The sequence below is a fragment of the Gasterosteus aculeatus genome, chromosome 15 (assembly GCF_964276395.1).
Source record: "Gasterosteus aculeatus chromosome 15, fGasAcu3.hap1.1, whole genome shotgun sequence".
Lineage (NCBI taxonomy): Eukaryota > Metazoa > Chordata > Actinopteri > Perciformes > Gasterosteidae > Gasterosteus > Gasterosteus aculeatus.
Window position 1 is genome coordinate 16,649,068 of NC_135703.1, and position 24,278 is coordinate 16,673,345.

At 47.0% G+C, this 24,278-nt stretch overlaps 1 protein-coding gene across 1 annotated transcript in view; it reads left to right on the top strand.

Moving 5' to 3' along the window:
• The window catches only part of eipr1 (EARP complex and GARP complex interacting protein 1), a 38,150-nt gene that overhangs the window by 2,037 nt on the left and 11,835 nt on the right, over positions 1 to 24,278 (top strand). Inside the window, exons 3-6 of the mRNA XM_040200045.2 lie at positions 4,927 to 5,059; positions 7,710 to 7,866; positions 13,943 to 14,042; positions 18,681 to 18,817. Of these exons, the coding sequence (XP_040055979.1) occupies positions 4,927 to 5,059; positions 7,710 to 7,866; positions 13,943 to 14,042; positions 18,681 to 18,817 (527 nt within the window). The remainder of the gene's footprint in view (positions 1 to 4,926; positions 5,060 to 7,709; positions 7,867 to 13,942; positions 14,043 to 18,680; positions 18,818 to 24,278) is intronic.

Here is a 24,278-nt window from a genome sequence, read left to right on the forward strand (position 1 = left end):
TTAAATGTTAAAAGCATGAGCACATGTCCTCATACATCACATTTCAGATTCACAATTCCACCCGCAGTCCAACAGGATTCAGTTTTTACATGAGATGATAACGCAGGCCAACAGGATAACAAGAAGTTGGAGCAGCAGATTTTTTGATTTTCTTTTAAAAAGTGCGGCAGAGGAAGTTCAGGGAAGTTAAGAATGAAATGTTTGCCCTGAAACCCAAGAACCTCCACCGAAGATCGAAGCCCTGATCTCAGTCAGGAGGTTCCTCCGTGGTGCAGCATTTACGAATGGACAGTTTTTTATCTTCTTTTTATATTCATTTTATTATGTGCCAGTCATCTGACCATTACATTACTGATCAATCAGGTTTGATTAAAAGCAATTATTGTATAAATTATTTCCAGGAACTTAAATAATCAATATTACGAAGAAAAGATCCCGGAATATTTTCAATCTCCCTTCTATTATTTTTGGTAATTAAAAATAATCCTTGGGATTTGTTGAGGCATTTTCTTTCCTTTTCACAAACTACAGCCCAAACAATCAATTTAAAAAAAGGAAATGACCGAATGATCAATAATCACAGTAATAGTTACTTTAAATGAATGAATGACTTCTCACAAAATGTCAGCATATAGTTTAAACTGCCCGTCAAAGTTTCCCACGGCTCAAATAGTGCACAAGCCAAAGAGGAGTGACGTGTGCAAGTAGAAACCAGTCTGAACACAGCGGATAAACCTCCATTATTGTGCAGATTGTGCTTGAACACTATGAAAACCAGATATTGAAATACTGGAGGAATCTGATCAATCAATCAATTAATTTATTTAAAAATGTATTTTTTTAAATGTATTTTTTAAGTGAACTGTAGGGAAGGCACGTGTGTCTCATAGGAAAGTGTGGTGTGTGTGTGTGTGTGTGTGTGTGTGTGTGCACATCTTGCAGAGGTCATTATAGAGACAGATGACAGAAACAGTTGGCTCTAAACGGGGCAGAAATAATTAGCTCTACGAGAGGGAAAGTGTGTGTGTGTGCGTTTGTGTGTGAAAGAGACACACACATATTTCTGCCTGCCTTTTTTCTGGCAGACCTCGGTGTGAAAACGGTCTGGCACCGAATACAGACTCCGTTCAGTCCAAGTGTGGCGAGTCTAACGCGGCGCTCGTTGGGAACGCTGACAGAGCATCCCAGTCGATCTGTGTGATTTCTTACTCCTCTCCGCGAGGAGCCAAACCTTCTCCTCCTAGCATTCCAAACGCAGCCGCAATATCCAGTAAAGTGTCCTCAACTGACTTTTTAAGATCTGAAACTTTCTACCTACCTGTCAATCAAAATAGGCACACCCTAAAGCGGACTGTTTTATGGACGATTCAAGTCTACTCTGAGTCAGACCTTCTTTCGCAACCAGACCAGTAGCCCCCTGCTGGTCAGTAGAGAGAATGCACGTTGTAAAAGACCTCTGCATTAGCTTCACTTGGTAGAACTGGAGAACGCCGCCTGAGCACAGCTGTTGGATCAGATATCAACTCTTTGCCTTCCTACCTGGTTGGACAATTTATTGTGCAACCTACTTTGAAGAACACCTTGTAACTACTAGCGTGAGACGACGTGGTTAAACTCTGTTTAACTCGGTAAAATACACCGTTAAACTAATTCAAACCACCATTTTCATCTGTTTCTTTTCTCTTTAAGGAGGCTTTATTTGGTTGAGTTTTGCAGCATTCATAAAACGTTTGCATGGAAGTTGCTTGAGATTTTCTTCTTTTTACATTGTTCACCGAACATTCATTGCACTCAATGATGAACAAACCCAGTAAGCAACTATGCAAGTCAGCTGCTAATACAAAGGGAGTAAAAGCCTGTTATTGCTGAGATCGTATTTTATGATATGTTATGTGCTTTTAAAAAGAACAATAAAAAAACAGAATGTAATATGTATGTAATATATATGTATACACATATATGTTATCCATCCATCCATTGTCAAACCGCTTATCCTGCACACAGGGTCGCGGGGGGGCTGGAGTCATATATGTTATGTTTTTTACTTTTTTGTATTGATGTATTAAGCATTTTAGAGCTTGTAACATTGTAACTTTGTTTCCTGATGGTATCGTGTCAACGAGCAGGGATCATTTTCATCTTTTAAGGTTATGTTTTTCGGATGACCCCACGTTTGAATCGCAGGTTCAGTCGGTGCAGTCGATTTTATTCATGAAGCTCGTTGTCTTTTTTCACTCATGCAGAAGTTGGCTGGCCAACAATTGGTTAGCTCAGTTCGTCCAAGTTGGAACTCGCAGTGTGAGAAATGTTCTTTCAATTGGCATTTCAGCCCCGGTGACTTCTGCTGTATCCATAAGCCTGCTGGCCCCTCCACCTCCCATTAAGCGCAATACGGGTGGAAATGTCTCTCAACCCGCGGAGCACCTCTCAAATCCCTCAGAGACCAATAGCTGGAATGACAAATAGGAGGGCACGTCGGCGTGGCATTTAAGGCTGCTAACGAGATAAAGCGCCGGAGCTTGGCACCTCTCACCCGCTCGCTGCTCCTCCGCCCTCCGCTTACTGTCATCTGCGGCGCGCTAAAGAGCTTTAGCGGAGAGGCCCCTGAAGTGGGGGTCCACGAGCCAGCTCGGCTTTATCCCTCTTTCCCAATCTCCCGCCTCCTCCTCTCCCCTTCCCTGCGTAGAGTCCTCCCACCATCGGCACATAATTAAAAGCGCCGGGCTGAGTGCCCAAGTGGCTGAAGGCTCTGAGTCACTCCGCGGGCCTGCAGGGATGAGGGATAAATCACTCTGGGGGGGCAGAACTCTCTCTTCTCTCTTCTCACACCTGGGTTCATTCGGGGGGACCCTATTACTAGGCCCTCCAATTACGCTGTCCCGCCAGTCTGAATTTATTTGTGCCGCTCCCCCACCACCATAAAATTACAACTTTGCGTAATCATTTTTCCCCCGACGCGGTCCAACCCAAGGTTAATATGCGCCGAGCTGACTTTGAGGATGCTGAAGGATGCCGCCGCTGCTGCCTTGCTCTCCTCCTCCTCCTCCTCCTCCTCCTCATCTTCACGCCCCCCCCTTTCATCCTCTTTTTCAGCCTGTAAAAGTAGTACAGGAAAGGCGAGTGGAAGTGCCTGGCAGGAGTTATTGTCCAGTGCAACCCCATTATCGGTCCCCCGAGGTGCTCTAAGTGTCTCTCTTATGGGAGCTACCGCCATTAATTGTCGGATCAAACCGTGGGACCTTCACTGTTTTACTGCGTTGTAGGCCCTGAACTGCATTCAGTTGAGGGCCCTCATGGAATAGATTTCCATCTAATAAAAATAACTCCATAAGGAGGAGTTTCTATTAACTTCTTATGGATAAAAGTTTGGCCTTGTTTGTTGAACTGTGACGTCTAGACAGCTTTTCAAGTGCAGCCCAGACTTGCAGGGACACCTGCAAGTGCTTCTGGGTCGTGACTGTCGTTCAAGGTAAAAGGGACCGTTCATGTTCTTTCTCAGACTCGTACTTAAATTTGTGTTATGTTTTTTTTCTTCTTCTTCTAAATATACACCTCTCTCTTTAAGCTCCCTTCTCCAAAAAAGCCCAGTCCGCCCTGACGAGAGTTTGAGAGAGAATCTACCATCTATACCAACCATCTATATCCGTTCATACCGGTGTTACATCATAACAACTGCAGGCAGCAGATTTTATTTTAACCCGTCATCGCGGAGCGTCCAGCGGCCGGAGCTACTTGTCTTAGTGTGTAGAGATTGAGCCATGGTGATAACTTTATAACAACAATGAATAAGCCACAACAAACACTCTTTAACAGGGTAAAACGCCACGACACTAATCGTTTATGTCACCAGCTGTTGTAACACTAATAATTGTACATTTAAGGAACTGCATGCTGTACAGCTCACAACAAGAAGTAACTCTGCTGCTACATGAAAACACGGAAAAGAGCAAAACAGGAGGAACAAGGAGACCAGAGATGCACCAACACAACTTGTGAGAGGAGCCGTGTCTGTTTGGAGGGTTTTTGGTTTTTAGATTAGAAACAACGCGCTAACTTAAAAAAGCAATACTGTGATGTGGATTTTTAGCCACACCGTGCAGCCCTACATTCAAATACTATCCGTTAAAACGCATCTCCATTGTTCATGAATTTCATTCAATGTAAATGCATTTTTTGATTTTGAAATGTAGGCATACTGTAGTATCATTAGCCTGGTAGTTACACCAAGAAAGGCTAGTCAGGATGTACCCGGAGAACACGCACAGTTCTATGTACGGTCAGACATTTAGCACCGTCTCGTAGTCCCTCGGGGAGAAGCCTTTGTTTCATGACACCATTTGAGGATTTAACAACGCTTGAGAGTTGAATCGAGTGAATAACTATTGAGGTGAACAAAGACATTTCTTTCTGTATTGTATCTGTCCTCCTCATGACCTCCGTACTTGTCCGTAGATCCGAACTCGCCATGGAGAGACGTTCAAGTACTCTCAGCGAAAGCTACATCATCACCTGCTGCCATCTGGTTTCTTTACAAGAAATATTTGAATGACACACGCCACCAAAACACTTTCCCCAAACCCCAAAAGTGTTGTACCTTTTTCCTCAGCGTGTCATGTGTGTAACTCCCATGACAGCTTCTAAAATTGTTTTAATAAGCGCTTAAAAAGGGCAAATCAAGATGAAAAGTCTTCAACCGTTTGGAGTTAACCGGGGGGTAGAAAGAGAACCAAAGAAGTGCCTGCCTTGAAATTACCTCTACTGTCATATTAAAAGGGGAACCCTTTTTTCCTTTTTTTGAGGTGAAGAATCAGAGGAGCAAGCGGTGCTTTGAACTGCGTCTGATGTGTGTGTGTGTGTGTGTGTGTGTGGAGGTGCATGCAATGTTTTAACCGTAGCTCCATCCTCAACACATCTCTTTTCTTCCAGATCCACATCATTGACTTTGACGACGAGAATAACATCATTAATAAGAACGTCCTCCTGCACCGAGCGGGGGAGATATGGCACATTGGCGCCAGTCCTGCAGATAAGGCTGTGCTCACCACCTGCTACAACAAAAGTGAGTCCCGCTGTTTCCTTCTGTCTCGGCTGCGTTCGCTTCCTCTCAGATGTGCGTCATCTCTCGCTCCCTTTGTTTTTTCCTTTTTCTGTTTGTCTCCCTGTTATGACCTCGCGCAGTTCAGTTGAGCAACATACCGTGCGATCTGTACGATCAATAGTCAATACTTATGTGTGGACGTGATGACTGACAACAGGGGCGAGGACATTGTCGTCAAACTCATTGTCAGGCACATCGTCTGTGCGTTAATGGAACGTGTTCTTTTACTTGCCCAACTTCACGAGGACGTCAGTGCTTCTTTTACTAGTCGTACACACATACACGTGTTCCAGCGTGCAGCAGTAAAACCGCCTTGTTTCGGTTGAGACGTGTCCCCACCACGTTGGATCCATGACAGGCATGTTGGCATTTCTTTTACTTCAGTAGTGACTAAATTAATAGAACAAGAAGAACCATCTTCAAGCCCCAACGGCCTCATTGAAGGTCATGTTGTGTTCCGGCTTCGATCCATGGACCGTTCCTCGTGTTCACACTGGTTGAGAGGCAGAGGTGTCAAGTAAACATTTTGGGTATCTATACTTTACTGGAGTATTTATTTTTCAGACGACTTTTTACTTCTACTCTTTACATTTTCACGCAAATATCTGTACTTTCTACTCCTTACATTTTAGAAACAGCCTCGTTAGTCGTTTCCGGCTTGTCGCAGTTCAAAAACACAAACACAAAAACCCATCTAGATAAATGTCGCTATGCGGACAGAGTGAATTTGATTGTGTTTGGATGAGAATATAAACATTTAGCATCCAGACACACGATTGGTTTTCTCCGTGATGCGCCGGCAGATCGGAGCGACACCGGGTGGGAAAAGCGGTCGGTGGAAAGTTGGTATTTATCGACATGGACCCTCCTCCTCTTCCTCCTCCTCTTCCTCACGCAGATTCCACGTAACGTTAGATGAGTATCTTCATGACCGTGGGTTTGTCCTAAATGTTTTATTGAGAGTCTGGCACACAGAGACTTGCAAGCAGCGTATTAAATAAAGTGATGTGTGTCTTAATGCGGCTGAACACAAATGAACACAAAGGGATTCTGTATTTGCTCATGAAGCCTGAACATACTGGTTATTTGGTCAATGTTTTGATAACCGACCGCTGCCAGTTCAGTGTTTCCATCATTATAAACAGAGGGGGCGTAGCTACTTGGGGTGATGTAGTAAACCTGGGGGAGACACTGCAGTCTACCTAATCAATGCGAACAACGTGTGTGTGACTCGTGTCACTGGAAAATGGGTTGTGGTTTTATCTGTTTAAGTCAGATACATTTGTTGTTGTTGTTGTTTCCACCATCCCAACGGCAGGTCACGTGATCTGCAGGCACCTTCTGATCACATTGTAACGGACTGATGTGTTGTGTGAGCGAGGTTACGCATTAAGAGTTTCTCCTTAATGGAATTTCTTACATTACTTTTACTTTTATACTTTGAGTAGTTTTGAAACCAGTACTTTTATACTTAAGTAAAAAGCTTGAGTCGATACTTCTACAGGAGTCTTTTTAAACCCTAGTATCTGTACTTCTACTTGAGTAATGAATGTGAATACTTTTGACGTTAGCCTGGCGGGGTCAAATGTGCGCTAACATTAGCAGAGTACGTTAGCACACGGTTAGCTGCTTGCTCTGAGGGTACACACGATGTGTCCACGTGCGCCTTCATAATGATGGTAGCGGTGAAAATACCCTGAGCCAGCTCCACGGCTACGGTGCTCCTTCATTTCAATGTTCTGGTGAAGTGCTTCACCGTTTGTCAACCTGGAGGTATCTTCAGCGGCTTAGAAAAGGGTCAATTAGGGCCTAAAGTTCTATTTTCAAACACCAAGTGTCAATTCCAATTAGATGGCTCCACATATAGGAGCTGAGTGCACCGGTGCCCCCCCCCGCCCCCCTTCGCTGTCAGCTGAGCTCTACATGCTCGAGTTCACCGGATGACAGCTACTCTGGGCCCGGCTGAAGCTTAGAAGGCCCCACCATGCACTGCTGCGCACACCACCAGTCGCACACGAAAGCATACAGACACACAAACACACGGCTGTTGTTCTCACTGCATGCTGCCTCCCACCGGCGCTCCAGTGTGCGAGCGCGCTCAGGCTTTTGTTGGGAGATGATTGCTTGCCCACTTACTCCGAGTGCGCGGCCGTCTGAAACCAATCAAGATCCCGTGGACTCGCACCGCTTTGCTTTTTAATTTGACAAATAGTCCAAACGCCTGCCCACACACTGTCAATATCTACACCGCAAAGGAATTAGACTGTGCTCTCTCCTGGTGCCCTCTCTCTCGCCCTCTTTCTCTCTCTCTCTCTGATTGGTTTTGCCCCCAAGCATCAAACCTTTAGTCCAATTACTGTATCAATTCTACATTTACCCCACTAGTTCCAATTAGCAGCTCTGGCTCCGTTGTAGATGTGCCAAAATAACTCATTTGTTATGTGACTTTTGGGGGGGGGAAGTGTGTCCATGTCACCGCGCTGGCGCCTGTCCACCCCACACACACACACACACACACACTCACGCACTCACACACTCAGAATATAGATACAGATATTCACACCTTCCTCTAACAAACTGTGAATAACTGCGCTACCTCCCCTCCCATCAGCCAGTGACAGCAGAGTGGTGTCCTGCGCGGCCGTGTGGCGGATGCCCTCTGATTGGGAGACGGGAAGCAATGAGTCACCCGACGACTCCGCCCACAACCCCCAAACCCTGGAGCTGCTCTGTCACCTAGACGACGGCGCCCACAGCAACGCTGCCTGGTAGGTGTTGCTGGGGAACAACCGCACTCACATTACAAGCCATGTAAGCACAATTATTTCTGTCCATTCACAATTGTCCTCCTGTGTTTAGTATGCTGGAGGACGCCTAATTACTCATGGAGTCCAAATAAACCGGAAATAGAAGCTTGCAAGGCCTTTTGGATATAGATTTGGCTGTGCAATGTTGAGCTATATGATACATGTTTAAGGTGTATTGCAGTTAAGGAATTAATAAGTAAGTAAATAAGTAAATAATGGTACAGTAACTGTCTTCGCGCTGCATGAATTATAAGTTATTTTTAAATTAAAGTACTTTTTCACCAAGAAACGTTAAATACAAGCAAAGCAGGTTCAATCAATGATGATTTCAAAATATTCCCACTTTTCAATTGGACGTGCTCGGCTCAAACAAAGAAACAAACGATCCGCAGGCAGTTTTAGGCCTCATTTCTCTGGCGTTACGCGATCAGGGCTACTGAAACTAAACTGGAGCGGTTCAGGAACCCCACTGGGAGCATTGGAAAGCCCACTGGTGGGCAGATGGACACGCCAAAGCCCACGCTCTCCGCACCCATGCGTTCCTCTCGTCCTCGTCTCATCTCCCTCTCCCTGCCTGCATGGAAGAGCTTTCACTTCGCTGGCGCTGACTATCGACTGGCCCACATTTCCAAGTCGGCTCCCGTTGCCTTTGTCTCGCAGTCGGCGGAGCTGCCGCGCGCGACGGCCCGCCATAACTCAGCCCGATGTGAGCGCAGAGAAAATCAATGGTCATTGCCCTCCTTTAGGCCACTGCTCATCGACTGCCTCGCCATTGCTATCGTTTTTAGAGGCGCCAATCGGTTAGTGTGATGCATTCCATAGCAGGTGTCTGCGGCGGGGGGGGGGGGGGGGGGGGGTGATAAAAATGGAGACGGGGTGAGAAAGATGTGGAGAAGCTGGCAAGGAGCACAAAAGTAGGATGGATGAGAAGTTTGCGTAGCTTGAGTTTTGTTGTTGAGGGTTCTGTGTGTGTGTGTGTGTGTGTGTGTGTGTGTGTGTGTGTGTGTGTCCGAGGGCAGGTCAAGCAAGGCTGATGGGTAAAGATTGATGGCTGTGGGCTCCACCATCTTAACACGCTGAGAGCTGTAACCCTCACAAGGGCAGCACACTCTGTGTGTGTGTGTGTGTGTGTGTGCGTGTGTGTGTGTGTGTGCGTGTGCGTGCGTGTGCGTGCGTGTGTGTGGTAGGAGGGCGCATTCTGTGCTGTGAAGCCTGCAGCCTTTGCTGTTCACTATTGGCTCCCCTAGATGGATGGCTTTGGTCTACTGCCCACCCCCTCCATCTCCTCTCTCACACACACACACACACACACACACACACACACACACACACACACACACACACACTTATCCCCACTCACTCTGATGATACTGGCAGCATGCACCAGCCTGTGTGTGTGTGTGTGTGATGGTATGTGTGTGTGTGTAAGCAGACAAAGAGTAAAGAGGTTGGAGTTTGTACTCTTATGAGGCTTTTGTCTGCGTGTGTGTCTTTGTGTGTGTGTGCTTTGCGTCGCCTGCACCCTTCCTCGTGTGTGTGATATCCGGTAGCCATGGTGCCCCTCCACTCCCACCAGCAATAACACCCTCTCCTTGTTGCAAACCCCCTCATTGTTCGCGTGGACACACATTGGAGCCGTGTCCTGTTGGGAGACGCGCTCTAATGCGAGTAAGAGAAAAAACAAAAGCTTGGGGAAATCCAGGTTTGCTTGGTTGTGCACCATGCGTGTTCTCTTCTTCTCCCCCTTGTTCTGCTGCTTCTTCTAGTTCGGATTGCGTTGAGAAAATTGATTCCAGTGGAGCCGTTTGAGTCAATCGGGGACCTCAGAGGGAACGGGAAAGCACAAAAGGCAACAAAGTGGGTAGTGACAGGAGGTGTTCGTATGTGTGAGATTATTCTGAGTGAAAGGCTTTGAGTCGATCACTCTGAGGTCCAGCTGTGTGTGTGTGTGGTGGACCTGCTCAAGTGTGTCTGAATGTGAAGGCCAATTTCTTTAGGAAACGTGGTTTTATGCTGCGAGGGTCTCCTTGGCTTCAGGTCTGGAGATTGGCGAGGCCACTCCAGGACCTTGATATGCTTCTTACGTCTGTGTGTTTCGGGGTTGTTGACATGCTGGAAGACGCCGCCACGACCCATCTTCAACGCTCTTACTGAGGGAAGGAGGCTGTTGGCCAATATCTCGCGATACATGGCTCCATCCATCCTCCGCTCAATACGCTGCAGGCGGCCTGTCCCCTTTGCAGCAGAGCATCCCCAAAGAACGTGGCGTCACGGTCGGGACGCTGTTCTTCCTCATCCTTCTTCCTCCTCCAAACACGGCGAGTGGAGTTTAGACCAAACAGCTCTATTTTGTCTCATCAGACCACATGACCTTGTCCCATACCTCCTCTGGATCATCATCATTGGCAAACTTCAGACGGGCCTGGACATGCGCTGGCTTGAGCAGGGGGACCCCTGTGGTCCTGTAGCCCATCACAGCCTTGTGCAGGTCTACAATTTTATCCATGATGTCACAGCTCTCTGGTCTTGGACGTTGTATTCTTGTGTGTACAGAATGAATATATTTAATAAAATGTCATGAATAAAGAGTTAGAATTAGTGAAAATGGATTACAGTTATAGATTATAGTTATCCTTCTGTTATTTGTCTTTGGTTTCCATATTCTTCTTCTATTTATATCTCTTCAGATTTTAACATTTTGTATTTATTCATTCAGTGTATATTTCCACAATTATTGTCTTATTATGTTACACATGTATTCTTTATAATTTCACTCTTGGGTGGTTCCATACAGTAACGGCCTAATGGCACAACAATCCCAGTCCGCAGCAGGAAAGACGCGGACACATTCTGCCTGTGTTGGCTCTGTGTCTGAGGCGCGGGGATTAAACTCCTATGGATGCAAAGCACAGCAAAGAGGGCCATCAGTCTGAGGAGGAGGCGCGGCGGCGAGAGACAAAGAGCGAGTGAAGGGGCAGTGCGTTCCAGACGTAGATATATGTGGCTGTGAAACCCCCACAGCTCTCCCCCACACTATTTACATAGCAGTCCAGCAGCCAGAGCTCAAGGTCAAAGGCACATAACTAATATGGGGAGAAGGAAACATGAGATTCTGTACACCTGAACCGCCTCTCCCTCTCAGCGCGTGATTTAATTGATACTATAGGGAATCGTGCAGTGTGTAAAAGTGGTGAGTGCATTCTAATTGGCACTGTGGTGTGTGATTTATGTGTGCGTGCATGTGTGCGTGGTATCTGGCGTGCTGCAGTCTCCGTCCATAAGGACCGGAGGCTGGGAGCTCCGGTAAGCTGTGTGTGTGTGTTCTCGTATTAATCTCCTTGTGGGGACATGAAAGATCGGGCACAAAAGGTAAAACAATTAGATCATCGGGTTGTTTGTTTTTGTACGGGCGGACTGTGGGCTCCAATCAATAGGTTGATTTGATCCCCGCTCCTCCTCTCTGCATGGGGAAGTGTCCCTGCGGGAGACACTGGAGTGGTTTGCGAGATGTTTCATAGTAGCTCACATCAACGCTTAGGATGCGTTGCACACAGACGTTGGACTCTGCTGGGGACACTACGATTGTCACCTGACAACATGAACAACGTTTTATATGTATTCTCCTTCTGTGAGCTGGTGTACCGTCCCACCAGTAACTTGGAGATGGGGGAATGAAGTTGTTTCCCAAGTAGCCAGTTTACAAGCTAAATTAAAGATACAGAATCCACTCATAGAAGTCATGAAGGATTCATTCCTGTCGTTCCATTGTTTCATTGAGTTTTTTAGTTCATATGTTCTCTGCATGCCCGACTCAGTGATGGCGGTCATTTGGTTTCATTTTGCACTTTGCATCATGTGATGAAAACGTGTACTGTCCTCTTCAGCAACAAAAAGGTGTGTGCGTGTGAGGATGCGTGAGTGTGTGTGTGTGTGTGTTGTCCATGACATCCTGCTCCACAGGAGGGCACTCAAATCTGTCCCGCCGGCGTGATGAATCGACAGCCCTTATAAGCCCCGCCCCTCTCTCCCTCTCCATCTCTCCGCTGCTCCTTTTTCCAATAGCACTGTGCATATTTGCATATTTGACTTTTGGATTATAATTCCAGAAGCAAGCTTTTAACTGCCCTCCCGTGCATTGTCGCTCCAAGCCGACAAATGAGTCTGAGAAAATGGAGTCGTCTAATGGACCTGCCTCCTTAAATTAACGCGTCATATCGTAAACTGGTGACAGGCTTTATAGCTGCGATGGGCTCAGGCATCCAAACCCTCAGCCGGGCCATGTCTGCACCGCTGTGACATTTTACATCCTTTAAACCAGATTAGACACTTTTTTAAAAAGCCAAACCCCCTAACAAGCGTGTAGCCTCTTTCCTGGCCACGGTTGTGTTTAGCTTATTGCCGGGTCTCTGCCTGCGCTGACATATTGCTTTTAAAGCCGACAGGACTCCCACTTCAAAGCGCAGCTTTCTCACTTGGGTTGTGTCCTCCTTCTCATCCCGTGTAGTTGTGTTTCTGCCGACATTGCAGAGCTGTTGGGCCTTCCCCAAACTGAGGAGAACAAACGGCAAAAGAATACGAGTGATCAGATCGACAGCGGGGAAAGTGTAAAGCATCAGTTCGGGCTCCAGTGTGTCAGGTCCGGAAAGGTCCCTGTGGCGAGCCTGGAAGAAAACAACAACATCTTTTCAAGCAGAGTGCAGTGGACCAACCCGGCTCCAAGGAGCACGCAGCAAGGAATCAATAGCACTGAGGTCATTGGTACCTTGGTCTGAATGTGGCTGCTGGATTCATCAACAGGGGCTCTGTGGTGAACCTGTACAACTCCGCTGCACACTACGAAGAGAACCGGGGGAAAGTAGAGAAACGGAGACGAGAAGAAGTGGGCTCTATTGTTGTCCATGTCCATCAGTGATGTTCCTTCATCAGCACTACGATGAGGAAGTCCCGGCTGTAGTGCCGGTCTTAAATGGCGGAGCAGTCCGAAGGGATCATTATGGAAGCACTAAAGGCCGGCGCATGTTTCTGCTTCAGCGTCTTTACGCACCGCCGTGTCGACGCACTCGTTTCCATTCATGGTTGTAAAGTCTTGCGTGTGTTGCAGAGCGATTCGCCTCCAGAACAACAGGTGGAGTCACGTGTTCTGTTGAAGACGACCTAGAGAGTCACGTCTTTGTGTGTGGAAGTCGTTGGTTGCTTTATTTATTTATCATAGACTTTATTGCCCCGTGCATCGCCACTGCTGTTTTTCATCAAGGACACATTTGTCCCGTATTTTCCTCCACAACTTTGTTCCCCCCGTTTGTGGAGATCTCCCTCCATGAATCAGAGGCCATCCGGCGTCCTTATAGTCCGCCAATGACGGCTTGTATAAGCGGTCATATTTACGCATTTCTTCAGACAAAAGCTCTTCAGTCTGATCCGTTCTCTCGTAAACATTCGTCCTTTTAATAATGGCCGTATTGTGCTATGAAAACGGGAATGTGAGACTCCGTAAAGGACGTAGTTAGCGGACCAATTGCAGCCTTGTGCGCTGCAGGAGGCTGTGTAGCTTTTGACGCTAGTCTAGAAAAATGGGTCGACGCACGCAAGGAGGTGTGAAGGGACACGCAAGGGACACACAAGGGACACACAAGGGACACGCGAGGGACACGCGAGGGACACGCAAGGGGTTCTTGCATCTGCGTGTCCTTGCGTCTCTCTGAAAACGCAGAAGCATAAACTAGACTTAACACTTGCATCCTGCCTTGCATCCAAAAGAAAACTAGAGCCACCTTAGTATTTGTTATAAAAGTTGAGTATGTAACAAATAGTTAATTTAACTGTGACATTGTCCAAGGTGCTGTATTAACAGGGAGGGGACAATCGGACCAAGAAGCTCCAGTCGCTCCTGGGTTGCATCATGTTCTCTGCATGTTCGACCAACATTTGTATTCTAATTCACTGTGACCTTTCTGTGCATGTACATGCGCTCACATTCACGCGTGTGCATGTACATGCGCTCACAGTCACGCGTGTGCATGTCTTTGTGTATTTACAGCGTGCTGTGGGAACCTATGGGTGATGGCAAGCGTGTGATTTCATTGGCTGATAACCATGCACTGCTCTGGGACCTGCAGGAGAGCTCTACACAGGCCACGGTAACACACACACACACACACGTACATACACAGGCACGCACACCATATCACACAATAACTAACTCATTATTTGATAACACACCATATCGTCTTGGTGTTATCTAGCGCACACATCCCCTGTGCGACAAAAGAGAGTCCACTATTCATTCTGTGTCTCTCTCACACACACACACACACACACACGGGCAGGTTTATGATATTTTAGTCTGGTCAAGTCGCTCCAACGGTGATAGCAGCAGTCTGGTTCACTAATCGATTGGTGTCACACACTGTGTTCCACGGGGAGCTGCACTACATGGCCAATGTGTGGACACTGTACTGTGTTTGATAGTTTAACGTCTGTTTCCAAAGCCGAGGCTTTAATAGGCTGCTATTAAATAGGCTGCAGTGCTTTTTGCAGCATCTTTAGATGAAGTGAGTTGTGGAGTGTGAGAGGAACAGGAAAGGTCCAACTGTTACGATGCATTCATCCACTTTCTGAATGGATCAGCCATAAAACCAGCTCGCCTGTAGTTGTGTCCTTCCTAATGCAAGGTGAAGAGGCTCTTCACTGTGAACTCCTTGCCTCCAACCTGCCGGCTCTGCAATTAAAATGGCCATTATGTATCTAAAGACTCAACATAATGGTGTGTGTCAGGTGTGTGTGCATGCGTGTGTGATGAAGAAGCAACAGAGTAGTGGTGTGCCCGCCCATGCTTTCATATGCGTGCGTGTGTGTGTGTGTGTGTGTGTGTTGTTCCAGGCCACCAGCGAGGAAGAATACAGATGACTTGTTTGTAATTCATACGCACAACTTATAGATCCTAGTGTGTGTGTGTGTGTGTGTGTGAGACACACGGATTTGGCTGCAAGTTAGCGATGTTCTAGCTGCTTTATATTGTGTTTAAATTACGAGGTACACACACACACACACACACACACACAGCGAACCATTTTGGCGTCCTGTGTACTATATGCATCTTAAGTATTTCCAAATACATAGTTTATATCAATCAATATATCAATTTTTCATTGAAAAATGTGTCTTTCTTTTTCTGCAGTCCAGTTTCACTGAATATAGTTATTTTATATTCACTCATTTATCTTTTCTTTAATACAAATCCTGGCGTTTATTGTGAAATCTGTGGAGGATGTTTGGAGTTCCACTGACGGTAGCATAGCATTCAATGAGGGGGGGTCCTCACACTGTTAGAAAGTGCAAAACATATTATCATACATTATTAAACGGATGCTGATCTCTTCGTCTAGAACAGCCACATGCAACTAGAATAAAAAACACAAAACTAGTTCTTCGGTTCAGTCAAAGCCCACGTTCTAAATATTACTCGCTCAGAACTTGTGACTTGTAAAAGAATGTTTTTGGTCAGTACAGGCGCTGCGACGAGGTCAAGCTGGGCGGCGCTGCACACAAAGCAAACCCCACGAGGATAAACAGCTCCACCTGGTGGACACTTTAAAACGCCAGGGGAACAATGCCAAAAGAGGCCAAAATGCACCACCTGTGACTCGCGTATTTGGCCCCTCTGCCATGACCCCGGTGTGAGGTCGAGAATGACCATGGGGGCGGGGTCTGATTCTGTCCACTGACAACAAGCCGCACAGCTAATTAAATCCAGTACTGAGGGAGAAGGAGAGAGGGTGAAAAGTAATGGAGAGCAGCATAATAAGAAAAACGGGAGGACGGAGAAAGGGGGAGCAATGCAGGACTCCCTCCTAATCTCCGACTGAAAGATGGAGATTAGGCGGGAGGGGGGAGAGGGATAAGGGGAGAGCGGGCTTGATGAGGAGAAAGGGAATGAAAAAGAGGAGGAAGAGCTTGGCAGCCAAGACAAATTCCTCTGGTGCTGATGAGAATGCTAATCTCCTTCCCTCCCTGCCTCCCCCCCTCCCTCCTTTTTATCCCACTCTCTTCTCTCCCGTCCCCTCTATCTGTCAGAGGCTGATGTGTTCATCTCAAGACGTGTCCAGCTGCAGTGTGGACGTCTCTCTCGCTCTCTCTCAAGGGCCTGGCCTAGATTAGTGTGTGTGTGTGTGTGTGCGCATATATAAGAGAAGATCGTGTGCATAAGCTCACCAGTGTGCATTGTTTGAAGTGAGATTTGTGTGCGTCCGCGTGTGTGCAGCTCATCAATTAGAATCGCTGGCAGAATTGAGCCGGGAACATCTCCACACCTTGTCCCGAGGACGCACACACACACACACACACACACACTCAGTCTGGAGGAAGCACATTTGACAGATAGCTTTGCATTACTGCCGCTTGCGTCGTGAACGGCGGCGTCTCCTGTGTTGTGCGCAGCGAGCCGTTAGGGGCTCTGATTGGGTTAGGGCTTTAATAAAGCTGGGAGCCCCTGAGGCACATGGCGCTCAGGCGCTGCTGGTGCACCACCGCGATCCCGGAGCAAAGGAGTGGTGGACTTTGTAGGAACTTGAGTGTTCTTTACAGGTAGCGTCGTCCTTCACGGTGGCACAGCTTGAAATAGGAGGTTGTCGTATTTCCCGCGCCCACGCCGCCTTCGTAGCTGCAGGCCGGCAACGCGTCGCTGCTGCGCTGGTTGATGTGGTCAAATAGCTCTGGGAACAGGGTGGAAACACAACATGTGATTGGTTGGGACCAGCATTGCCCATAGCGCCGTGACGCCGGCTCACGGGGGGGTTCATCGGGGCGGAGCTTCGAGGGTGGAGGAGTCTTGACAAACAACCACGCACGCATCAGAGACATTTCAGTACAACTGTTCATTTTGAAACAGCCAATGGGGGAAAAAAACCAAAAAACCAAATCGACCAGCCAGTAGTGTGAGTGAGGGACGGACTCTTCATTCGTTTATCCTTCAGGTTTATTAGCAACATTCTAGCTGACCGGGCCTTTAACAAAATAAGTAGCAGGTTTGACGTGGTGATGGTCTTTATGCTCAGTAACCTCGACCCGGCTTAAAAAATGAGATAAAAAGAAGGTTGTTCTCTTATTTCATCATGGAAATCTCATGAAATTTGACATCAGGGCCACAGAGGAAACCCTGCTCATCCGATTTGTATCCTCCCCTTCATCCGCCACCTTTCTTCAGCTCTTTTCTGTTCCCTTCTTGCCTTTCTTTTCTTCCTTCACCCTCTTTGTTCTCCTTCCTTTTATCCTATATGCTTTTCTCCCTCCCTGGCTGCTCTCTCTCTCTCTCTCCTGCTGTCCTCGCTAGCTGAAATAATGAGAGAAAACCGAGGAGCTGGGCAGCGACGGGCCGATCGATGATTCCTGCTCCAACAGGCTGAGGGGGCAGTGGGGGAGAGAGGGAGGGAGGGAAGGAAAGAGAGAGGAGTAGAAATGGGAGAAGGGCGAGGATAAAACGCCCCGCAGAGAGCCAGTGGTTTTGGAATTGTTTGAGGCGTTGTAGTTTTAAGGGAAAGATCGTTGTTTCCAAAGCCAGGCTGCTGAATTAATTGGATGCTTTAGAATTCAAAGACTTTGACCAATCTCAACCCTTCACCGCCGCCCCGTGATTTATATGTAAGCAAGTTTGATAAATATCACGTAACAAGCATGTCGCCTGGTTTGAAAAGCCTGGAAAAGACACGCAATCGCTCTCTGCTCGATGGTTTGAATCCTGCAACATTTCTGTCTAAATGAAATGTTCAAAGCGGCCTAAAGAGGCTGGATTGATTCCGCTCTCCTGAATCCTCTGAGCGCTCACGTTGGAGCTGACAGTTGATCCATAAGTAACTCTGAGCGATCTAGTGTATAGATCCCTGCAGTGAGACCAAGGAGAGCCAGGGGTCAGTAGGTCTGCTGACAGAGCAGCAGGTGCATGCCTTGCCTCCCAGTGGGGGGGTTCTGGATTGCGCTGTCCTGCTGTAGGGCACTGCAATGAGAACAGATTGCACTAATCCATATGTTGGAGCGCGCTGCAGGCTGGAGGGATTGGCAGAACATTCCGTTCTTATGTAAGATACATGTGGCGAGAAAATAAGACGCTGCCATTTGTAGATACACCATTTGTAGAAGCTGGATAAAGGTCGGCAAGATGGACCGACCATTGTGTGTATCTGAATTTGCATCATGGTGACACTGGCTGGGAAACAGTACTGCTGCTAATAGTCTATGTTTTTAAAAGAACGACTAGACCACTGCGTGCGCACACCGCGGCATGTGCCATTGCCACTCTGTCCCCACCAGATCAAAGCAGGAAGTCGACAGGAAGCAGTAAAGCCCGCCTCTTCCTGGATTTGATTGGCTGGCAGGCTGGTGTGACATTGATGAGTGTTTAACCTTTGTGGGTGTCTAAAAGTTAGACATGGTGCAACTTCTTTGCAGCTGTGGATTAGTAGGGGGGTCTCAAAAGTGAGACAGTCAGACCAAAAGTACATCTTGAGAGAGAGATTCATTGCAGAGAAAGTTAGAAGTTCTAGCGTGCACGCGTTTTCAGCGTGGAATAAATCCGCAGGCAGTCGGCGTGCCGGTAATGCCCAAAATATTAATACAGGCCCCCACTGAATGACTGTGGACCTGAGAGCGGCCTGCAGAGAAAATGACTCCTAATGAAGCCGTATTATGCTGATTGAGCGCCCTGCGCCTCGACCTGTCACAGCTCCATTCGGATGGAACTCACGTCCCGGCTCAGATGTGTGGTGTGTTCCGGCCCTCCGCAGGTCTCCAGCAGCGCCACCCTGGAGGGCAAAGGTCAGCTGAAGTTTACCTCGGGCAAGTGGAGCCCCCACCACAACTGCAGCCAGCTCGCCACAGCGAACGACACGGCCATACGGGGCTGGGACCTCCGCTCCATGAGGTGAGCGCTCTGCCTTCTTTCCATTCGCTGATACATCGACGCCCTGCCTTCCCTTTTCTATTCCAAATATGAGAAGAGCAAATGAAGGTAACAATGGTTTGAATGGCCATTATTTAAGGGAACCTCTCCTGCTATTGATAATCCAAGAATCGATCATTTATTCTCGAATGTGAAGAAGTACAGTTCATCTGTGCAATAATAGCACTGTTAACAAGCCGGTGCCAGGAAGAAGACTTGGTCACGTTGCGGATTTACAGCATTGATTTCTGAGCTTTGCCACTCAGTATTAGCATACCTTTTTTTTTTTAAACACATGCGCCTGACTTAAAAAACAGCCAAATGTTCTCCACCAGCCTGCATCTAAATCTGACAGCGTTGAGTCGTGTTGGAGTCGTGCTCGAGTTAAACTCTCACAGCTTAGTCATTTCAGCGTGTGTTTACACATAATTACAAGACATTTCAGTAAAGTACATGGAAATATGCATTTAATTTGACTCATCATGCTGAGGAAAGGTACTGCAGATCTGTTTCATGCTGTGTGTTTTAGAAAAGCCCCTCTGAACATGAGGGGATATCACTGAAATCATATACATATCTATATATGTCACACGCACCCCTGTAGCAACAATAGACAAGGCGGGCTGAAGGTATTTCACGCTTGTGAACGCTCGAGCTCCTCGCAGCATCTGCAGAGACGTTGCCAGCGGTGGCAGAGACAGAACCTCAAGAGATGCTTCAAATAAAAAAATAGACATCCAGTTCAAGATTGTGTGAAGAAGATACGGCTTTTATTTTAAACTTGAATCTGTTTTTTCATTGCTTACAAATGGCACACATTAACTCCACTTACCTATTAACTATCAACACTGGGCCCTTTGTCAGGCAGAGACGTTCATTATGTGAGCAGAGGCTGCACTTTGCCACGCTTTACAATGTCCGTGCACCCCCTGTTGTCTCTTTTGTGGTGTGTGTTTTGTCTGCCTGCCCGTGGTTGTCCATGACTCTAATGGAGTGTGCGCTGCTCCTCAGCACATGATGAAGTGCGACTCGGCGAAGCATTAATGTCCCTGCTCGACACGGAGCATGTGTACTACCACACATTAACCTCGTAGCTGCAGGTTATCAGCTACCCACCTTCCAACCTCCGGCTCTGTGTGTGCGTGTGTGTGTGCGTGTGCGTGCGTGTGTGCGTTCTCTGTGCGGGCTCCTCCGGAGGAATGAGAATCGTCCCGTTATCCAACGCACTGATCACGGCGGCACGTCACAGCGAGGGGGGAGGGGGGGGTACATTTACTAGATCACAGGCCCGGATAAGATAGTTGAATCATTGATATCACTCCCCATCAGCCACATAGCAAATTATAGAGTTCCGGCACGCTCTATTTTGGCCGCTCCCCTCCCGCTGTGCTGTTTTGAAAGATGCAACAGCGCTGATTTGGCCGTGGGCACAAAGGGAGGGTGGGGGGGGCTGCACAGCCTCATCTCGGATGTGACAGGGTGCTCAAAGATACCTTTTGCATTGTTTTTTCTATCTCACCTAAAACTCAGCGGGTATCTTGATCGTGATCTAGGCTGAAGTTCAAAGTAAAGCTCATTGTCCTGTTTTTTTTGTGGTGATGGCTGGTTTTGCCTGTAAAGGGTTGGATGGCTTTTAGCTTCGATGAGGCAACGTCATTTTATTTATTCAGCTCCAATCAGAAACAAAGCCATTCAAAGTGATTTACGGCAAAGCCCGTTATGATGGTAGTTATGAAGCACACACACATAATCATTGTATCGTCTTGTTAAAAAAACAAGAGACTCATTGTTGGATACCATCCACGTATCACCACTGCATTTCTATTTGAAATAAAAGGGAAATTATGGATTAGATTAGATTTTTTTTAATAGTTTTTATAGTTTATATACAATAAGCAGAGTGCTTTCTCATCACTACTGACTATAAGCAGAGCATGAGCCTTTCGACCCTGTAGTGGTTTTTGCTGTGTTTAGAAGCATTCAGTCGCTTGGAAACGGATCCGGTCTGAATTCTGTAGAACTATTGGATCTGATGATCAATTTTATTGAGAAAACCATTAGCAAGAAAATCAGTAATGAATACAAACACATGTTTACATAAATACTTAAATATTAGACCAAAAACAACAACAAAAAAGCAACAGCAATATTTAGAGATAAACTTTTGAATAGCCCGAACAGGGTGATTGAATTGTAAATAATCATTCTAATGTTTTCATGTTTCAAGCAATTAGCCAAATGAATCCCTCAGTCCGGGGTTCTACACATCAGCCAAGGGCACGGTGTGTGTGTGTGTGTGTGTGTGTGTGTGTGTGTGTGTGTGCGCGCGCGCGTGCACGTGCGTGCACATGTGTGAAGTGCTTGCCAGTGTAAAGCTTGCAAGTGTGAATGAGCGCTGAGTCCCATTTGTACGCGCACAACTGGGACTCAGCGCTCATTCACACGCGTGTGTGCGTGCGCACGTCTGTTTGAGGAAGCGACTCTCGTGTGACAAGCGCCCTGCGTGCTCGCCCCTGTTTGCCCTGTGTACCTTTCTGATTTTGTGTGTGTGCACGCGTGGTATGCTCATGCCTCCACACAGATGTGTGTGTGTGTGTGTGTGTGTGTGTGTGTGTGTGTCCAGTTGGCGTGGCAGCTGTGCGATGGCAGCCTTTCCACACGCTCCACTGCCTCCTCAGACGACCTCTGAGGTGTCCCCTCTTACCCACGCACGCACACACACACACACACACACACACACACACACACACACACACACACACACACACACAGAAAACGCACTCCACTCTTCTCCCCCTCCCCCCCCCTTTCATTCCCGAGGCTCGTCCCCCGGTCTGCCAGCCCAATGACGGGCGCCCTGCTCTGAAGTCAGGACAGGCAGAGCAGCCTCCTCTAGTTCGTCATCTAACACCCTGGAGAGGAGCGCGGTGTCTCCAGCACCCCCGTCTCCCAGATACACTGGGCTTTCAAAAAATAAAACAACACTGCTTATGAAAGATATATGGATCCTGTTCTAGTTTGTACTGATGTAATATGCAGCATCGTGTAAATTATTCAATATGCCGCTCCAATGTTGGGGACAGAAAGCGGTGTTTAATGGAGAAAATCCTGACACATTTTAACTCCTTTTCAGCCCGCCTTTGTCACTGGACCTTTGCGTTTACATTATTCAGAAATCTAATCCCTGTTGTACAGGGGCCACAGCTATGATTTTTTGTTATTTTTAAAAGGTCATATGTCATGCCACGGGGGGTCAGTAGTATTTTTTTAAGAGGTTCATTGATGAGAAATACACAGAATAAGTTAATATTTTAGATGGTCAGTATGGTTGCAGTGACAAATTTCAAAATATCACGGAATATTCATATTAATATTCATATAAATATTTGCAAGATTCAATTACACTCTGCTTTGTCTACCACTGCTGTAACGATTGATGGAACTAATTCAAACTACAGTTGGCCCCTATCCAGACTGCAAGGGTATCAATGCGTTTTTACGATTCTCTACTTAGATGATGTGCAGCTGTCTGCTCCGTTAGCTGTTAGCTCTGTTAGCTGTCTGCTCCGTTAGCTGTTAGCTCGGTTAGCTGTCTGCTCCGTTAGCTGTTAGCTCGGTTAGCTGTCTGCTCCGTTAGCTGTTAGCTCTGTTAGCTGTCTTCTCCGTTAGCCGTCTGCTCCGTTAGCTGTTAGCTCTATTAGCTGCTAGCTCTGTTAGCTGTCTGCTCCGTTAGCTGTTAGCTCTGTTAGCCTAGCACAGTGGGGCACTGGCCCACCAGCCGCTAACCGCTAACTAGCTCTCTTACCTACCGACATGAGGAGACGTGCTCTGTTTGAGTCAGTACAGTGGGCCATTTTCTAATCGCTATACGTAAATAAATACATATATACATGCATAATGTCCTATTTTGTCAAACCCCTAAACTTTTGCCATTCAGTCTTTCAGTGTCATTCAAGAGGTTTCGGACCCTTGAGACGACCCGTAGCCGGCACGCCGGTATTACATATTCAATTGAATATGTTTTCAAAAATTGTGAGTCATTTCAAAAGGTCCTTTGAGCATAGAATACTATTTGAGCACAATAAATATTCATCCAACACAAACACACACACAAATAGATTTCCTGGTGGCGATGACGTAAAAAAATCATCCTTGAAAGTTAAGTAAATGAACACACGCTCGCGTACTAAATGTGCTCACTGGCTTCTGGTGGCTAATATCAGCGAATGCCGTCATAATTGAGATTATGCAGAAACGGATTGGTGACTTTCTAAACACACGGTATCCTGTAGTCAGTGAGTCAGCAGTTTAGCATCCAAACTATTTACATGACCATGCTTGTAGAGATATTGTGCGCCACATCTGTGGATGTTATGAATAAAGACAACATTAACCTAAGCAGTCCGAGTCCAAATAGTCTTTTGACAGTGTGCCTACGCTGGTCTCTCCCATGAGCAATGTGATGATTGACACAACGGCTATTAGATTGCTCCTTCCCAGATACAGGGTCTTCCCCTCTGAGATCGTGTCCTGTCGTGGTGCAAAACAATTTCTGGAGAAAAGACAAAAAGTCCTGGAAGTTAGTTCTGCTCTAGTTCCCCGCCGCAGAAAATAAATGGGGTTTTTCTATTGGACTATTGTGGAAGATGATCTCCTTTTATACTTTTACTACATTCTCTTGTAGCGGGACAAACGGATGAGAACGGAGAGAATACACAATGAGGCTAAAGGAAGACGAGTGCTCTGATGACAGTCGGCATGTCTTCAGCTTGCGTTAACCCCGCGCTTTATATTGTCACAAAAAGAAACATTTACTTTGAAACGAGGGAACCTGCAGTGAAAAACAAAAGCAACATTCTCTCTGTGGTCCCTTTGAAACAGTTTCAGACCCTCTGTCATGCCGAAATCATCTACAAGCACGGAGAGAGCATTAACAGCAAAATAACGTTTGTCTCCTGAAATCTGAAATTGTTGAGGAACTGTGCCGCTCAAATTGAATTATCACGGACACGCAACGTCAGTCATTGGTTATACTGTAAATGCAATCATGGGGAAAACAACGCACGGTGTCACAAGTAACAGTTCCGTCAAAACACCTTTTTTAGAAAAATTAGAGAGAGAGAGAGAGAGAGAGAGCGAGAGAGAGACCCCTGTCACTGGACACGTCCTTCCACTCTGTCTCCTCCTGAATTCCCTCTTGGATCTACAGTTCTACACACACACACACACACACACACACAGAGCTGCCATGCTTGCGGCCATACCACGCACTGCAGGGGGCATACTGAGAAGCGGTGCAGTGCTGCAGTGAAGCATGAAGGCGCTACACGTCTCCCCGTGGTGTGTGCTGGTGCATATGTGAGCAAGAGGAAGGGGGGGGGGGAGACCCACATGGAGATAGACAGCGAGAGAGTAGAAGAAGGTGGAATGACTGATGCCGGCG